This window comes from Styela clava, chromosome 5 (genome assembly GCF_964204865.1).
Source record: "Styela clava chromosome 5, kaStyClav1.hap1.2, whole genome shotgun sequence".
Classification (NCBI taxonomy): domain Eukaryota; kingdom Metazoa; phylum Chordata; class Ascidiacea; order Stolidobranchia; family Styelidae; genus Styela; species Styela clava.
This window is the reverse complement of record NC_135254.1, coordinates 20580836-20600905: the sequence shown is the minus strand read 5'-3', so window position 1 is coordinate 20600905 and position 20070 is coordinate 20580836. Positions and strand designations below refer to the sequence as shown.

General features: G+C 34.8%; 1 protein-coding gene across 2 annotated transcripts; it reads right to left on the bottom strand.

The window, feature by feature from the left end:
- Nucleotides 1-3898: 3898 nt before the first annotated feature.
- LOC120343981 (uncharacterized) lies at nucleotides 3899-17479 on the bottom strand. 2 transcript variants are annotated; one of them, XM_039413042.2, is made up of 16 exons: nucleotides 17335-17479; nucleotides 16838-16988; nucleotides 16077-16150; nucleotides 15775-15967; nucleotides 13154-13417; nucleotides 13037-13072; nucleotides 11269-11492; nucleotides 10713-10792; nucleotides 9884-10009; nucleotides 9228-9328; nucleotides 8799-8986; nucleotides 8363-8482; nucleotides 7997-8186; nucleotides 7267-7360; nucleotides 6950-7084; nucleotides 3899-4633 (listed from the first exon to the last, which is right to left on the bottom strand). In XM_039413042.2, exons 2-16 carry the CDS (start codon nucleotides 16981-16983, stop codon nucleotides 4151-4153), a joined length of 2454 nt encoding a protein of 817 aa, XP_039268976.2. In that variant the 5' UTR covers nucleotides 16984-16988; nucleotides 17335-17479; the 3' UTR covers nucleotides 3899-4150. The 2 variants fall into 2 exon arrangements, with proteins under 2 accessions (XP_039268976.2, XP_039268977.2); XM_039413043.2 differs by lacking the exons at nucleotides 13037-13072; nucleotides 13154-13417.
- Nucleotides 17480-20070: the final 2591 nt, after the last annotated feature.

Below are 20070 nucleotides of genomic sequence, written 5' to 3'. Positions count from 1 at the left end.
TGGCTCTTCTAATAGAAGGGTATTTTTGGATATGGTGGAATACACCGCATCCCTAGATACAGTATTGAGAGATCATCTTGATGCCGCAACTGTTTCGAAAGGGACATCTAAGGATATCCAAAATGATTTGCTCGACTCAATGTATAAAATTTATTTACAACATTTGGCTCTGGAAATTGAGAATTGCCAGTTCCTTTCGATTCAGTCTGACGAGACAACTGACATCACGTGCGTTTCCCAACTGGCTGTGATTTTTCGGTTTGTGAAAGATGGTAAACCTACCGAGAGATTTCACAGCTTTGTACCAATCGTTGATCGCAAGGCTTGTGGGATATCGGCTGTACTGAAAAGAAGTGTTACAGCCTTACAACGCGAAGTCAAAATTGATAGTTCAAACTTATGACGGCGCGGCAGTCATGAGTGGGTCGAAACATGGTGTTCAAGTTTATATAAAAGAAGATTTTCCTCATGCGCATTTTTTACATTGTTATGCACACCAATTTAACCTCGTTATTAAAAATATGTGTCTTGATACCCCTCTCGTCGGAACTTCCAATCACGCGTGGTGCAGGGCGTGTCCGAAATTAGGTCTGAGCTCATTGAGTGTTTCAATGGCATTCAGAGCTCTCCGGTTTGGGACGAACGCTCTGTGAGGGAGGTCTAAAGCGTCTGCTAGAAGATGGTGAGTTTTCATTTTTTCTCGCTTTTTTCTCCACAATATTCTATCACGTGGATGTATTATACGGCGCATTGCAGTCAAGGCTAATGGATGGAGCGTCTGTGCACTGTGTGCAGTCGTGTATTTCAGACTTCTGCGATGCTGTATCTCGTATCCGGGAAACAATAAAATACGACGACACATGGAGTGCTTCTTTACGCCGCGGGCAAACAACGCAGCGTTTGATTTTGTCTGCAAAGGAATGCTTTTTGAACATCACATCAACTTGCGCGCTCTATGGGTTCCTCATAGATAACACTCTAGTAACTACCTTTGCGGCGTCTGCAAAATTTCTGGACATCATTTTGACGATGCCTATTTCTTCCGCCGACGCAGAGCGAACATTCAGCACGCTGAAGCGTATTAAAACGTATCTCAGAAACACAATGAAGCAAGATAGATTAAATTTCTTGGCTGTTTTATCCATTCACAGAGACGTTGTTTCTGGGATGCATGACTTTAATCAGCGCGTTATTGAGCATTTTGCTTCCAAGAAACCGCGGCGTGTTGCATATATGTTCAAGCAGTGGAAGTCTAGCAGCATATATATCTATGAGTGAGCGACGCATGTCCTTATCTTTGCATTACCTTTCCTTTCTTCATAGTAACGTTTTAAACCTTATTTTAGGTTTTGTCTGCTTTCCCGAAGTTTCTGTTAATATGTCATTGTATTTATCTGGGTAAATATTGCCTTTCCTTTTGAAAGAGGTTTCAAAATAAACTATGTCTATATTTATTAATCCCTTGACTTGAACCGGTTTTAAAGACACTTTCTTATCGTTAAAAATTGTCGCTTTTGCCGATTGGTTGTTACCGATGGAATGGTTTTTATACTCATAAAATGATGGGAGAACTTACAGCGCTCATCCTGTCCCCGTAGATGGGGGTGACTTGGTCCCGCAGAAGCTTGCCCCGGTTGTCAAAATGACCACGCGTTGCCATTGGGATTTACATGTATATCCCGGGGGAGAGAAAAGCCGATAAGACGGCCTAATCATATGGCGAACCACGGCCTCTCGTCCGGTTACCAGTCCAGGTCAGGTATGGGATTAGTTAGCCAGCTATTTGTTTTCGGAAGCATGGACTTGAGGGTAGAGGAAGCCGTAACCGACCAGCGGTTACGTGAACCAACTTACGGCGGCGAGGAGTCCAGCAATCTTCTCGCACATGATCATCCCCGCATGGGATTTGAACCTGCGATCCCACGAAGGGTAATCAGAGATGCGGTGGCGAGCGTATTCCCAACGCTTAGCACGATGCGCCACACCGCCGAGCCAATTCTCTCTTCTCAACAAAAGTGTAGGGTAGAGTGAGTGTTATTTCCTAATATGTAACCCTTGAATATTCTACTCGCAGATTTATTTTCTGTTTTTCAGGTCGTTTGTGATGACCAATTCAATGGCTAGTTTATTGAATATAAAGGCTGAAAGAGTGTCTACATCATCAAAATTGGCAGTCTGATGTCTATGATAAATTTGAATTGACAACAATTGCGTTACATTAAGTAAACGAAGAAATGATCCTGTGAAATAACAATCCTAATTCCTTTGTCCCTGCAGAAGTCAATATCTAAGATTAAAAAAAACCATACTTATAAACCTTGGTAACCAACATATATATTCCTATTCCCCGTTGTCCTACCTTAATTAAATATAATTACTTATACTGTTACTTGTACCTGCAATAATAGGCTCTAGTTTGGGGAATGAAGTGGTCTAGCCCACCTCTTCAAGCACCCAATTCTGGCAACTTTGGTTGGGCAATTGACTCCAACTATAATCAGCTTGGCAATATATTTTTCATAAAAGTTTATCTCTTCTGTTCACTCCCATTTATAAAATCTATCAATTCGGCAGAGGCAAACGTTATAAATTTATTAATATGGTGTGGCAAGTAATTTTTATTTATTTATTTTTTTTAACTACCCGTATGTAATTTATAACTTCTGTATGGTTGTGTGTGTGGGTGCGTGTGTGAAATATTTCCATTATTTTAGGTGAGTGAACACGTAACACTTCTTCTTGGCAAAACCTTCCATCTTGTATACATTCTGTACGTTTTAAACCTTATCTAATGTTTTGTTTGCTCTCCTGATTTCATAATCAGTTTTTATTTATTTTTCGACCAATCATTTTATTGTTATGCTGATTATGGAGTCGAAATAAACTTATACTTATACAATTTGCCAATTTGAGTCAATTTGACATATTTCAGTATTTCATGATTTAACTGAAAATGCTGAAATGTGGTCTATAATATCATGTAGGTACAGAAATACCGGACCCTAATAATCTTGTAATCAGTCCTTGTAGCATGGATAATATCATATTACAGAGCAATGCCAATATGTTGGTTCCCATATTGCGAATGATTTCCAATCGTATCACAGACTGGAGTATAGTCTGATAGCGTTTTAAGAATAGGCTATTATATATATATTATTGTATTACTATTTGTTACTCCCCAGAATACTTCTTACCGTCCATGCAACTAAATATGGCAGGTTAACATGATTTAATCGTAATAGTAAAAATAGTAATTTCAACCGCACTGCATTTCTTGATCATCAAACCCAGGATTGCTTTATATCGGAGCAGGATTTTTCCGAAGAGACCGGATTCGAAATAACAGAAATATTTTCGGACGGATTCGGATTCTGTTTTTAGCAAATCCGAACACCACTATCCCACATTTCGCAGTGGACGTTTCCCCGACCCTTGACCTCATAAAAATTCTTTCCGCATTCGACAAATTTTTGACGACACTCATTTTAAGCCTTTTTCAAGAGTTAGAGCTTGCAAAGTCGTTAAGAAATTTCATAACAGTCATTGTGATTTATAACATACAACTATATATCTGACATTCAGTTTAAAAGTACTGACATCTAGTTTACTTTGTTGAATTGAGTGAAACAAGAAGAAAAATACTATAAACAACTTAAAATTTTGTGTCGAAAAAGTGTGTCAGCTGCTGATGCTGATTTCAATTTTCACGTAGGGGCCTACAATTGACATCTCGACGATTGGCAAATATGACGAACGTGACGAGAAAATCGACGCTCACGTGAAACTCACATGCCGATATATCCTATCTTCCAGCAGTGAGTTGGTAATTTTTCTCCACGATATCAGCATCCTTAGAATTACCCCACGGAAATTTAATTAATGATCGAAACTTGAATGTACCTAAAAACTGAATTGTTATTCAAAAATATTTCATACATACATAGAAAATAAAATTATTTAATTTTCGTAAAAAAAATATATATTATTGTTAATTTGATGTTGTCGAAACTTTTGAAATTAGGCATAAAGTACACAGAGATAAAAAGGACGTTTTTTGAAAAAGATGAATGAAGAAAAATTAATATTTCATTTATGAATAATCAACAATTATCGATAAATTTAGGTCAACACAAATAGATAGGTTCGTTTAGCTCATGTGTAGTTTTTCCATTTCGGTTTCAAGTTCTTCTTTGGCAACATCTGGCGAGACTGTCGTTTCAAAAGTATCTTCGTTAGTTTCAATTCTCTCCAATGCTATATTTTCTTCATTCGATTTGTCTGGATTTTCATCAAATTTGGAATCAACACCGTCTTCAACTTCTGAAGTTTCATTAATAGCTGGCGTTCCACCAGGCGTTCGATCGCTGTACCTTCCCTGTGGTGTTTCCACATTACTTGTTATGCTGCTCACAACCGGAGTAGGTGTTGATCCTATACCAGTTTCCGCAGATGACTGTCCAGATTTATTGGTTAAGGTTGTAAGTCCTAAAGCAGTTGATGCTCCCCCTGTTCTGGTAGGTGCAGAGTCTACGGTTCGTCTGTCATTGTTAGACATTGGTTCCGGTGAGGGTGGTGGTGGTGCAGGTGAACGTATTTCTCCATGCTGTAAATTTTGAAACTTATCTGCAAGCTGTGATGAAACAAAATTAGAACAAGTTGAATTTATAGTTTTCAATACATTACTGTTTAGTTTATGCTTGCTTTCCACTCATAAATAAAATTTAGGATTAGAATGATATCATTGATTTCATCACTTGTCAGAAGATGAGCGAAATAAATATGTGAAATATTGACATATGTGTAATAATATGTCCTAGAATTGATGAAGAGTATAGCAACCACGACTGCAATAAGTCATTGCTAACATAAAAAATGTAACAGTTTGATTAGTATATACACAGCGCCAATAAATAATTCTTTCCTCAAAATCAATCGTGTGCTTTTAAAAGTCGGTGTGGCTAATGCAGCGTTTCCCAAACTGTGTTCCGCGGAACACGTCTTCGAAGTGTTCCGTGAAAAAAGAATCAAAAATACGTCCAAAATGGTCGCCATGGCATTCTATGGATCGTGGAGTTGCCGCCCAACTGACCGGCGATATTGCGTCACCGTCGGCCTAAAGTGGACCAATTAGGGTGAGTTAGTGGAATTTTTGATAACCGTCGCTATTCTTCCTTCATCTTTGACTGGTTTTACTTTAAAATAATTTCTTATTTGGCCAAACTCTATTCAATAGATAAATAAACTGCAGCAAGTACTTCTATCTCCATTAGAGGCAAACACTATGTAATAGAAAGTAAACGACATAGAATGGTAAAATGAAGGAATTGATTTATATACACAGTATTTAAATTAATCAAAAATAAAACATTCATAATAATAAATATGCAAAATATTCAGTCCTTTTTTAGGTATGTTTAACACAATTGTGTTAGTTCTCGCGGCGCATTTGGCAAGATTGAGTAGCGGTTACATTACACCGTTTTTCTTTATCAATTTTATCTTTCCAATTTTTAGTGTTCCGCGAGGCGAGATGACAAGTGCAAGTGTTCCGTGGACGAAAAAGTTTGGGAAACGCTGGGCTAATGTATGGATCAGGGGGTGCTCTATTGCCTACACTCAATAGACAATGGACAATACGTTTATTTCGTCGTGCAAGAAATCGCAACAAAAATTCACAACAGATAAAAAAGGTGACCGTACATTTGAACCCATGTACATTTGAACCCATGCGTATATCCACGGGTTCAATCTATATGCGGGTGCTAAAACCCATGGGTTAGGGTTAGTATGGGTTTAACTATCCGTGAAACAAAAAAAATTCCATAGGTGCAATAGCATACAGGTGCAATTGTCATGGGTTCAAATGTACGTGGGTTCAAATGTAATGGAACCGATAAAAAATTATGCATTACAGTAAAGGATTTCATTGCAATTGACAGGAAGTCGCAAAGGAAATGGTCATCATAAGTCAGCGACACCTAAATTTAAGACGAGTCAAGAGTAAAAATTGCAATAAAAAAAAGCAATGGATACAAAGAGAAACTTAGTCATCCAAAAAAGCAGGGAATGATAAAAAATCTTAATATACGGTAGAATTTGAGAGCGAGAAAAAAAAATTCAAATCGGGAAAATTCATTTAGTACATTCAAGTTTTAAAATTAGTTCACCACATTACTGAGCTGTCATTCTGTACAAAATTTTTATCTCCATTCATTTCGTCATGCAAGAAATCATACACAAATTCAAGACACAGCTTATTAAACAATACAGCAACGGATTTAATCCCAGTTGACAACAGGTGGCTTTCATCGCAAGAAACCGACGGGGTTATCATAGGTCTGCGACACCAACATTTGAAATGAGTCAAAAATTAAAAAAATAGTACCGGGATTGTATAAGTATCAGTATAAGTTTATTTCAACTCCATAATCAGCAAAACAATAAAATAAATGGTAAAAATAAATAAATAAAAACTGATTATGAAATCAGGAGAGCGAACAAAACCTTAGATAAGGTTTAAAACGTACAGAATGTATATAAGATGGGAGGTTTTGCCAAGAAGATGTGGTACGTGTTCACTCACCTAAAATAATTGAAATATTTCACACACGCTCACACGCACCCACACACACAACCATATAGAAGTTATTAAGTAAACGGAACATGAAAAATTACATACTGGTAGTTAATGAAAAATAAATAAATAAAAATTACCTGCCACACCATATAAATAAATTTATGATGATTGCTTTGAATACCGTTGAGTCTCAAAGCCCAACGCACCTTATGTATGAATAAGTATCAAATCTACGCATGTTTTTTTGACAGTGCTCCTTATAATATGGTGCGCCTCATGGTGTGTAAAATGCATTACTTCTGAGTGGTCACACCTGTTCCACTAAATTTATTGATTATTACAAAATGACAAGCAAATAATCACAAATACCGATGATTCATCATGTGCAGAATCTGCAGATTCATTTTTGGAAACAGCTCTCATTTCTTCTTCTGTGAATGAAGGTAAAGGTGAAACTGCAAGCTCTGAAGACCCTGCAGTTCTGAGGTAATCTTCTTCACTGATCTGTTATATCAAAATTAAAGTCAGTTGTGTATTGTACGTACGTAAGGTAGTAAGTAAGTTTATTTCGACGCAGTAATAAGTGTGTGAAGATATAATTTAAACATCAGCAATAAAATTTATCAGTTGCATACTTTTTAAGGCATGTACTACCAAATATGACTTTTAAAAAACTTATTTTCTACCTGTGGCCATCCTTCTTGTCCATTGCTAGACCCAAACGGTGATTGCCGATTCCTATTCAAAGAGCTTGTACTTGTTTTTGCCATTCTCATAACTCTAAAATTGAAAATATCTTTTACAATTAGTATACCACATAAAAACCATTAACAAGTGGGCATTGTCAGTCAATCAGTTTATTTTTCACCACTTTGTACGAACATAAAAATAAATGCCATTCCTGGCGGAGAGGAGGTGCGAAAAATATTACTTGTGATCAAGCAGCAACGCCTATGATTAAGCTCAATATTGATACAGGAGGAAAACGAAAAATGTCAAACAATATATATTAGAAAAGTTTCGAGTCAGAGAAACGAATCTGTTACATGCAAAAAGGGAAAAAAAAGAATCTGAACACTGGCAAGTAAGGTAATGTGCATTCACTATGACTGAATAAAGGTACAAACAGGCAAACGATTCAGATTACTGTAATAACTATTAATATTCGGTGTATCATATAGTCATTGAAATAGATATCTGCCTTTCATAATTAGGAAAAACAGCTAGACAGTTGGGTTATAGTTTCAAGCAGTAAGCACTTGCCCTGTGTGTCGAAGAATTGGTTGTTCGTGAAGCTGTTAGCTCAATCTTCCACCATAAATATATTTAACCTAGACTGGCAGTAAAGCAGTACATATCATATTCATCATACTAACCTACATTGAAATATTTAATCTGAGAAACAATCACTAATACCTTCCATCCATCTCATGAGATAAAAAGGTTTTTGGTTCGCTTGAACAAGATGATCGATTTTCCCCCACAGATTTGATAGTTGGAGGTCCTGTGGATGAGGCGTTCACGAGCATTGTTGACCCACCAACTTGAGCATCATATAATGAATCTCTTTCCGTAGGTGTAGGAGGTGATGGTAATGAAACAGGGCCTACAAGTAAATGAAAGAAAATCTAACAATTAGAGCTATTTTGAAAAAAGTTTCCCAAAAGTTTTGTTGATCAACTATTATTATTGATTCTATGTCATTTCAAATATAAATTAATCAAATCTAATTCACACAAAAGTAGTAGGTCTATCATTTAAAATGAGAAACAAGTGCCAAACCAAGAAACATTTCCCTCGGTGTCCTTGGATAATGAAATGGTTTTATCTGTGAATCAGGCAATGAATCTCCGTCCAACACAGTTGCAACATATTTAACCGGAGTCTTTTTGGGACTCGAAACTGTAAAATCATGATAATTTTAATTGAAATCTCAACTACGTTTTCATTTGTAATATAGTTCACATTACATGACCGAAAACGAATGATGCTATTACAAAAGGAAATCATATCAGCACACACTTGAACATATTTCATTGAGATAGGTTAAGATGATCAGAATCTATACTGAAGAGAATAGACACAGGAATAATGATGACACAGATTAAAATCAGTGTGGTCAATGTAAAAATAGTAACTTTCAATGCACATGTATGAAACTGAATTAAACATCAAGTGAGATATTGACCTCTTACCTGGACTCTAAACGAATGCATACCTTCTCGTCCCAGAGCACCAATACTCCTTAAATTCTCCTCTGCCAAATCTCTCAGTTTTTCATCATAATCATTGTCATCCATATTTAATTCTTGTTTGTTTGAATCCCGTAGATATTGATTCCCAGGGTCAGGAATTGGGATATTTGTCACAGTATAATTGGTAATGCGGGTTCCTGTGGGTACTCCGCTAAACATAAATAACTGAACAGATAATAATGTGGATATGATAGGTGAAGTCTACATTTGTAAGGAAGTATTGGTAATTAGGAAGGAAAAAGATGGTGAACCACATTCTCTTTCCCAATTATCGGCCAGGTCAGGCATAGAGACAGCTAATCAAATTGTTGTTCCTGAGGAAATTGTGTAGTGGAGAAAGCCATAACCGTCTGAGTAAGGTATCAAAATATTGCATAATATTTCCGACTTACAGTCTAGGACTTTGTATGGCTGTTCCTTCATCCATTTTGAATACAGGCTCCACAGATACAGTTCTAGGACTGAGAATTCGAGCTTCTTCTGCTCCCAGTATCTGCAAATTGTAAAATAATTTTTTAATTCAGATAAGTAGAACAAGAAACTTAAAATATAACTAGAATTGAATACATGTGGGACACCTCATACAAAATTATACATTCAGGATGCTGAAGCGGTTTAATGTTAATTTTTTGTTAATTGACAAGAAATATTTGTGGTGTTATATAGAATAGGATTTTCATATTTATCCCGGGAAAGAGGAAAGGTGACAAGACGGCCTAATCATATGGCGAACCACGGCCTCCCGTCCGGTTACCAGTCCATGTTGAGTATGGAATTAGTTAGCCAGTTATTTGTTTTTGGAAGCATGGACTTGATGGTGGAGGAACCCATAATCGACCAGCGGTCACATAAACCACCCTACCGCGGCGAGGTGTCCAGCAATCCTCTCGCACATAACTATCCCGCATGGGATTCGAACCTGCAAACCCACGCAGGCTAATCAGGGTAGAGGCGGCGAGCCTATTCCTAACGCTTAGCACGATGCGCCACACTGCCGAGTTAATATAAAATATCAACCTTGAATAATGACAAAAATGTACAACTGTACCTTTAGGTTCTTCGCTTCAAATGCAGCTGTAGTCACAGTTTCATCTTTTACTGTCTGGTTTGCTTTATCCAAAGTGGATCTACTTGCATCTCTAATAGATGGTAATTTGTCTGGTTTTCCAGTAACCTGAAATAGACTAGAACTAGCAAAGAGAAAAAATACTTTTTAATCTTTATAAAGCGACCAATATTGGGACTTGGCATCCACAGTAATAGAACCAAGATGTCAAAGAAGAAAACATGAATGGAATAGTTGTTATTAAACGTTTGCTACATGGCACGAAATCGGGTTGTGGCAAAAATATATCCTATTGCATATGCTAAAACCGCTGAAACATTAGTATTTTCTGGTAATTACGGTAAGTACTTCCAGCACAATTATGCTGAAGACACAGAGCTATGATGATGGTTTACTAAGAACACAATTTGAAGAGTAATGCTGTACACTTTTTTTAATCTAGCATTAAAATCATAATTTTATAATGCAAAATTTGACACATATATAATTCAAGTAAAATCATTTCAATCACTCCAAATCTTAACTAATGATAGTATATGGTATGGTTAGATATACAACTATATTATCAAGGAGGACCCATCACGCAGTAAGTTACGTCTCGAAGAACTTTCAATCAGTCTGCTTAGACTTAGAGATACATAAAATGAATAAGATTTGAGTCAGGATTTGAAGAAAGTCAAGGACGAAATGGAGTCTAATTTCAATTGACTTGAGTAAAGTCAGTGAAGTTTTATTATATAGTCTGATTAGAGTTTCAATGCCTGTTAATTGCATCTGTTAGCCCAATCTCAGCGTACTAATAAATGCTTACTTGAGCAAGAAGAAAATTTGTTTGGCGCTTTGTTATTATCCCATTTTCTTCAGCTTGATGCAAAACTCTTATTAATACATCTGTGAAAATTATGGTAATATAAATATCAATTTATAACATATTGACTGTTCACTTTATAATATTTGTGACTTTTCATTTCAGAAATTGTGTAATGGATAACTTTCTTAGTCAACATGCTAAATTTATATGTATGTAATTACACATGAAGACCTAGTCATACAGGTTGGAAACAACCCGAAGTCCTGGTCAAAGCAGTGCTTTAAACGCATTGACTTGATTCATGTATCAAATCTAATTTGTGACAAAAACACTCCTTGCTTGAGTCCAGATATTTTAAAATCTTCCTCAGAGATTCTGCTAAAACTTTATGAGTAACTGTGCAAAATCAAACTTAATGTACTATAAAAATCATTGCTATTATTTCAGCGCTTTATGACTAGAGCCAACATTCGATTAAAATGACTCAAGACAAGTCAAATAAGCCATGTATCAATGGCTTAAAAGATACAGCTATTTTCAATGTAATAATACAAACCAACAGGGACTTTTCTTAGTTGAGATATTTCTTGAGGAGTGGCAGAGGTAGTTTCTCTAACATTAGCTGCATCTCGAACTGCTCTCATCTCTCGAGTTGTGGCGTAGGCTGGTTTTATTTTCTTTGGAATTGTACTTCGAAGTGCTTTGTGTTGTTTTTTGGATGTTTTATACTCAGGTACAGATTGCAGTGGTAAAGAAACTTCTTTTACAGGGGGTACTTCCCTGAATAAAGAAATAGGAATATATGTAAGATATATAAGCATGGCAAGTTCTATTTATAAAGTCAGATGCAGTGGAGAAAGAATGAAATCAATAAATTAAAAAACAAATTAAATAATTTATTATTCTGAATAGATAATGAAAAAAGGGCGAATTTTCGACTGAAATTATTTTTAATTATTCCCAAGATAAAAAATCGTTATGTAGAATATACCCAAGTTCCAATATCATCGCATCATCTATAGCTCGGGTCAAAGATGATCTTATTGGAAAACTTGACTCAATTCTGTTGTAAGGGAGGACCTGTTATGTATCTTAATTATCTTAGTTTGATGTAAAATCTCAAAATACTAATTATATATATCTCAACACAGAACTGATGCCCCCCCCCCCCCAATTCCAAAAAATAAATGCAAGAAATTACAACGATTCAACTATTTAGGCACTATAATATATATTGATAAAAATGTTTGTGATGCTTTGCTTCAATGCTTTTAAAAATTTTCACAAAAAAATATAAAACCTAATCTAAAATCCTTAATGAACCTGTTTATCATGTACTGTTTTGTGTGAATGTATAAAAGTGGAATGCAAACAGCCAAGTAAATGCAAAACATTAAATGCAATTTTATTAAATATCCCACATCTTCTCTGAACAAAAAGCTATTTACATGAAAGTTAAGTATTTGAATAGTTTGAGAAAAGAATTGTTCATATTTTATTTCAAATATTTTTAGGGGAAGATCAAAGTCGGAATACATTTAGTAAATATGAAGGCTCCATTTTCATAAAGAACACCCTCACATAGCCGATAAACATGGCATAAGAAATAATTTACAATGAAAAGATAGATATGATGGAAATATAGGATCATGATTTTACAATATTCAAGACATGGAAGATATACGACAAGTTATGGAGATACAAGGAACCTAAATGAAATGAAAGATCTGTATAACTGAAATACAAATCATTTGAAAGATCCTGAGTTTAAAAGAGATTCTATGATACAACTAATTGCTGATAAAATCATATAAATGATTCTTGCCTGGGTACCAGTCAATATTGTCAATAAGTATGGTAGTTCATTTAAAAAGTTATGAACTGTGATTACATGACCATTACCATATGTGATAACTAAGAGGTCAAAAGATATCAAAGTGTGTTTAATCAAGATTAAATTCGAACCTGCAAATCCAATAGAAGTTTTTCGGACCTCCTGAACTCAGGTTGTGTATTGGGTTTGGGTTCAGATTATGCGACATCTTGGTGCGCATACTTCAGGAGCACCAGTTTTTCGATATTACAATGTCGCAATATTCATTGCGTGAATGCGATCACATTTGGATGCATTAGCTATGATTACTCACATTATGTAAAAGACTAGAAACCTGACAAATTTTTGGCATTGTGAAAAATTACCCACTTTGCCTCACACAAAACAACATACAATCTTCAATTTTTAATTATGATGTTCATTGAATGTAAAACCTACAACTAAAACATTTAGAGGAATTAAACTTTTTTTTTTCAAATTAACACCTTACCTTTTACCCACATATGATTGCTTTAATCTGTTAAGTCTGCAAAAAATAATAAAAATGGCCTTAAAAGTATTGCATCTGATGATCTCCAGTAAACACAAAAATGCATAGACTTATCACCTTTTGGACTTTGGGGCAGGGCACCAGACAAGCATTCGTTTTGGCTGTCGGCCTGCTACATTTGGAATATTTATATCGAGATGAATCTTTTTGTAGCCTTTATTAGAAATGTTTTCACCAGTGTGCAGTGATGAAGGTGTTTCAGTATAAACTTGCTTGTATGACCCACGTTTAGTATGAGTATGAAATTCAGAATGATCACCAAATCCATGAGCGCTTTGCAGTGGAGTGTTCGCGGGAGCTGTGACATCTTCTACCGACTGGCTAATTTGAAGAAAAAAATATCGCGATCAATTACAGATTATTGTAATATATTTGGAAAAGTGTTTCAAGAATGTTTCATAAAATGGTAAAACACATAACATGGTAAAAATGCTCAAATCTCACATTGACATCCCAATTAGGGTTAGATGGTAATATATTCAGCAGTTTTAATAGTGTTTTCTACTCTATCAATCAGGCTAGTAAGATTTAAAACTAAATTCCAATGTATGTTGGTTTAAAGATATAAATACAACCAAGATAAACACACATGTACTTCAGTTCTTAGTGACGGCTAGGATGTTGTTATTCTGAATTTCTGAAGCATTAAGCACACAGCATGCAGTAACAACAAAAAATGATATTTGTCAATTATTACCACATTTAATTGTACAAAAATCGTGATGCAAACACAGTAATTTATATGAAAAAACAGTTTCAATTGCTTTAAATTTTTAACAACATCTTTTCAAATCTGTCCTCAAAAAATCCTTAGAGCATTTCTAACTTGATACTTTGAAAAATGGAAGAAACATTATCAAATAATGTGTAGTAATTTTCATAAAATCTTAAACGCCATTGATTCAAATATGATATTATACAAATAGACCAATCAAACATGGAACGTTTTCCCAATGAAAATAAGAAATATAGTAATGTAATTTTGCTAGTTTGGCTATAGTTTGCGATCATGACTTTATTGATTAAATTTATGCTATCTGTTTTATTAAATTAAACAGTGATATATGGCTCAGTCGTGAGCTTTACAGAAAAACAGACAAGAATTATATTTGGCAACAATTTAATTGAGTTTGACTACCCCATCTCTGTAATTCCAATGTCAACATACTGGTAGCTACATTAAGGAAATGAAACCGCTAGATGAAAAGTCGGCTTTATCGAGGTATTTTTCTGGCATGATTTATCTTTGCGTATTTCATTTTTAGCATTAGCACTTAGGTACGGAAATAATCAACACGAATATTAAAATCGATTAGTACCAGTATCATAGTCATAAATATGCTGCCACAAAAAATCAAATTTATCTGCAGAAATTATCATAAAAACAATGCAAAACTCATCTATCAAAATCAGTATATAAGTAAAATGACTGGCAAAAAATTCTTGAAAAATTAGATATTAGTCAGCAATATCTTAATTAAGTTATGTTGAGTTCTATCATGCTGCTGAATTCATTACCAGAATACCAGTATTTCATTTGATCATTTGATTCAAAGCATGATATTATTTATACCCCAACCTGTATTTTAAAAAGTACACCACAGACATTACTATAATAAGGCCAGTATTATTTCCTGTATTCATGATTTAAAAATTTAAAGGTAATATTGGTGATTTGTAATACATAACAATTGATCATGGTATCAATGTGTATCCACTTCTTATTATCTTACTTGCTGACCGTGTCTATTTGTCACTCTTGAGTAGAGAATAATAAACTAAATGAGAATAATTGAATACCACATCCTGGCACTATCAATAGATTAATAACACATAAAATAAAAAATTTAGTTAACTCATTGTGATAAACAATGTGAATGCACTTGCCATCTCAGCAATGATTACACTGCATAGGTTTCACATTTTCATACAAGGGGAAGATGATGATAAGTGGGAAGACTTATGGACTCCCCCCCCCCCCCCTATATTGCTGAATATAATTGCTAGTTAACTGCAGCTTTCTACAGACAAGTTCATGTATCTAAAACAGCACATCAACTCCAATAAATAAATGCCACTCCAGAATTATGTGTATCGATATGGAGGTACGGGTAACTAATTTTGTTTGCCTACTTTACGTCAAGTTGTGTAGAGGGACGGAAGCCTATAGGCATGGGGTATATTCACTTGGCAAACACCAACAGACCCGGACTTGTAATAAAACTAAAATAAAAGAAATATGAATAAAATTATGGCCTAACCCTAACCTGGTACACATACTATGAGAGTACCAAATAAATACAAGAAAAAGTTAAAAATAGAATTTCTTATACTCATCTGGGAGAAGAAGGCAATAAAAGAAATTAATACCCGCTAAAACCAGACTGACTTTTTACAACTACTAGTCTAGGACAGACCAGGAAATAACTAGTAATTCAATTGGGTCCAGATTTATTAACTTGTATGCAGGAGGAAGCTGTAATCAACTAGCAGTTTTGCTAACTAAGGGCTCAACCTTATGATGGTGAGTACACCTTATCATACAACATATACGGTAATCCAGACTGCTGAAATCACATGGCGTAATCAGCCATGCAATGGCAATCTCGTTCCCAATGATTAGTACTAGGCCCCAACCAAAATCTTTAACATATTGTTGCAAGGTAATACCCACTTACCTGGCTAATGACTTCAGTGTTAATCTGGGAACAATATGTATGCCTTCAGGTGGAAGATTGGAAGATTTCCGTGTTTTATACTTTCGACCTTGTGAGCTATGACTTGAAGTGATCTTTGCAGTTTCATAAACATCTCGTTTATCATATCCATAGTCATCCAACATGTTCAAAATAGTTACAGTTGGGAGACCCTCTGAACAAAATTGGATTATTTTGGTTATAGAAATAACTCTGCTGATGAAGAATATTATCTTTCTAAATACATTGATATTTCACCCTTAATTAACTAATCATTGATTTACCCAACAAACTTTCTGTTTCATCATCTTCTTCTGAATTATCTAGAACACTTTGACTTTTATCAATATCTGAAAATCTAGAAATGAATAAATATCAATAAAATTTATATTTAGATCATTTCTGGTGAACTAAACCAAAATATGGTAATTAACAAACAATCTGTAATATTATGAAGTAAATCAAATCAAACTATTCTTAATAAACTAAGTATATCAGTACACTGTGAGTAAACATAGGATAGGATTTACATATTCATCCCGGAGGAGCAGCTCAATCATATGGCGAACCACAACCTCTCTTCCGGTTACCAGTCCACGTCGAGTATGGGATTAGTTAGCCATTTATTTTTTTTCGAAAGCATGGATTTGATGTTGGAGGAAGCCGTCAACAACAAGAGATTACTTGAACCACCCTATAGCAACGAGGAGTCTAGCAATTCTCTCGCACATACCTATCCCAGCATAGGATTCGAACCTGCAAACTCACGCAGGGTAATCAGAGGTGCGGTGGTGAGCGTATTCCTAACGCAAAGCACGATGCGCCACACCGCCGAGCCATCGTCTTTAATATTTTTGTACATAATACTAATTGAACAATCATTGAAGCTGATGCAAGTGAATATTGAAATCATGTTTAAGCGACACCAGTGCATAAGCTATGGAGCCAAACATTTGCATATTCCTAGGTCCCACTGATATTCGAGAAAATTCAGCAATAACTGCTCGATTCTAAGAGCGTCAAAAAGACCAAAATAATTTTTTACCTTGTTTTTGACTTGGATGCCGTCACATTATCACCATGTACTGCAATCGGTAATAACCCACGAGCTGCTTGTCTGTTTGTTGACCAGCACAATGGATGTTGACACACTTGCAATCCACAAGTTGCTTCTTGATGGTTGCTATGCATAATTTCTGGTTAAAAGAGAAATATGTAATTTATTAGATATATATTACACTATCAAAACAGCAAGCAATGTAACAAATAAAAGTTGAATATTCAACATTTCTAATTCATTTTCAAGGTTCGATTAAATCAACTTTTAGGCCCATTTTAAACAACAGACAAAAAGTGGATTGAAAGGGGCGAAAAGAACAATGACAATGTGTTTTGTTGAACTGAATTAAATTAAATAGTCTACATTGGCACCCAATTCTATTTTAAGTAAAAAACACATCTATTATAAATTATGATAGAAAATATTTTATATATTCAAAACAGAAACTAGACTATATATGCATACGATCTATTCAGTATTACCTGCATAAGGTTGAATAAATAGATGTTAACAATAAGTCGCCTGATTTACAAAATTAGTTTTGTGTTATTCCTGTAACAGCAAATGTAAGAAAGTCATCTGTAAATCTCTCATTTGTAAATCTCAAAATATTAATACTGTAATAGGTATTGAATTAGTAATTATTTATCAGTCAATTTGAATGTCCGACATGTGGATATCTGCCACAGTGCCGCAGTACATTAATCCATTACGGTACCAACAGGCAACAGCAACAGGTCCCTAAAAATCAAGGCTGGGGAGCGAGTTTAAAATCAAAATGCTTCGATATGGCTACAGTAAGAGTATGGTAAACGAGTGAGATTATATTTATTTTCTGTGGTTTGGCTTTTCTTTTACTGAGTAATATTAGACTAAATTATTTTCTCGGAGTCGAAATATACGGTACGTAACGTTATAGTTTTACATCGCGTGTGGGATTTGTTTTCATCGTTTATCAATCATCTGTAACGGTTACCATAACTATTTTAAGGTGTCGCTATAGAGCAATTAATGGCCCTTGACCTTAAATATGACGACTTGGAAATATTGACTCGGTTTCGTGAATTTACTAACCATTGGTCAGCTCTTAGTTGTGTTTCTCAAATTTAAGTATAAATTGAAGAGCTCGACGATCATTTTTTGGGGCGAAGTTCGGGTTTTGTTGCAGTAGTTAAAAATAATGCTTGAATAAGCTGCAATATGTATTAAACAAAATTAGCTACCTATCAGTACCTACAAATGACAGATATTTTGAATTTAAATGATGAATGTGGAAATGTAAATCAGTTTGTAAGTAGCAGCAACAACCCTCGGAAACACTCTCGGAATAAGCATCAAGTTTGCATTGGTGAAATATAAGAACGATTTTCCATGCTCAAGAGTCTAGAAAACATCCATTCTCCAATTTGAACCTGTGAAGCGATGTAGGCACGTTGAAAGTAAAATTGAAATTTCGCGACAGCATTTAAATTCTGAGATCAAGTTTCGAGATTTTTAAAGTTTAGTACACATGCGACATGGAAATTAGAAATGTACAATTATTTATTTCTTGAAATATTGACGCACAAACGGGAACACGTCAATTGTGTTTTCAGTGGGGTGGCTTTAGCTGAAAAAGCTCGTTCAGTTGTAAATTATATAGCCGGGGTTCGGCGGAACTCTAGCGTTTTGCAAATTTTCATTCAAATCTATATTAATATATATATATGTATATTGATTACATTCAATCAAATACCTATTAAATTTATTACTATCGTTAAGCTTACTGCACTTTAACGGTCATTTTGTTTAGCCAGAATCCCTACTGTATTAGGTTTCCTTTAAATTTATTTATTGCTTATTTTATTATTCAAATGTTATTGTTTTTTACATAAGATAAATAACCAATTGCACTTTGTTCCTCTAACCGCTGGAATGTTTCATTGGGGTTCCGCTCCATCGGAAACGTTAAAACCCACTGGGCGAGATAATTCTGAGTGATTCGTACAGCTCCCCTATGTTATCTCCCGCCCCTCGACGTGACACGTAGTATAGCGTTTCGCTTTTTGGGTTTCGATAACAATTGCGTTGATATGTCAGTCGATAGAGTTGGAATTAAATTCAGCATGCGGGTCGTTATGCTAAATTGTAGTTGTCTTTAATTTTGTGTTATTGTTTGAGTGATTGTTTTTGTTGTTGGGGAGAACTCTTTTTCTTCTCAACTACCGTGTTTCGCCGGAAAAAAGGCAGTGTCTTATTTCAATTTCTTCGAATCTTTCGAAAAAAAAACATTATGGCTTATTTTAGGGGGATGTCTTTTATTTTCATTTATCAAAAACAAAATGACAGAGTAGAGAATTAAGAGATTTTCAAATATACATTTTATGAAAACCGATATCTATTTACTTATAAATAAGGCGCTAACGGACCAATCTATTTCAAATTTTCAGTGCTTAAAGAAGAAGAAGAAATATATTACTTTTACTATTACTAAACTAATTCATTAGTTTGTTATCCGACGCGATATTTTAATTCACGTGGACAGTTTTTATCAGCTATGTTCATCGGTTCCCAGAGGGAGGGCTGATTTGCTAAGTTCGCTTCGAAAATTAACAGAGTTGTGTTAAACATAACTAATATATGATTGGTTATTTTACATATTGTATTTATTATAAATGTTTTATTGTTTCTTATTTTAAATGCTGTGTATAATATATGAATCAATAAACTAATTTTACCTTTCTAAGTCGTTTACTTTCTGTTATGTCTGCCTCCATTGTTACGTAACAATAGAGTTTATTTAGCAGTTTATTTAGCGGACAGGAGTGATTTTTTAGTATTCCAAAAGAAAATCAAGCAGAGATGAAGAAGAAGAGTTGACTTTTTGCCTTTATTTTTTAGGCCTGCCTGTTTACAAACTTTAAAAGGTATAACGTACACAATAATTATCATAAAATTGATTCTTTTCGTATAATTGCGTCGTGAATTTTTCCCCTGATAATTTGGCGCCGCTCAAATAAAAAGATTGGGAACCACTGACCTATGTGAATGCTTTATTATTATTTTAGCATTTGTTTATTTTTTTGTTGTTGAACGTGCTCGTATTCTTGAATTTCAAAAATCAATTCAATAATCAATATTAAAAAAAAAACACGAATCTAAGAGTAATCACTGTACGCCCCACTTTAATTTAACGCAAACTTCACAAATCTTCTGCCGCTCACACAAGCTGAAAGTTG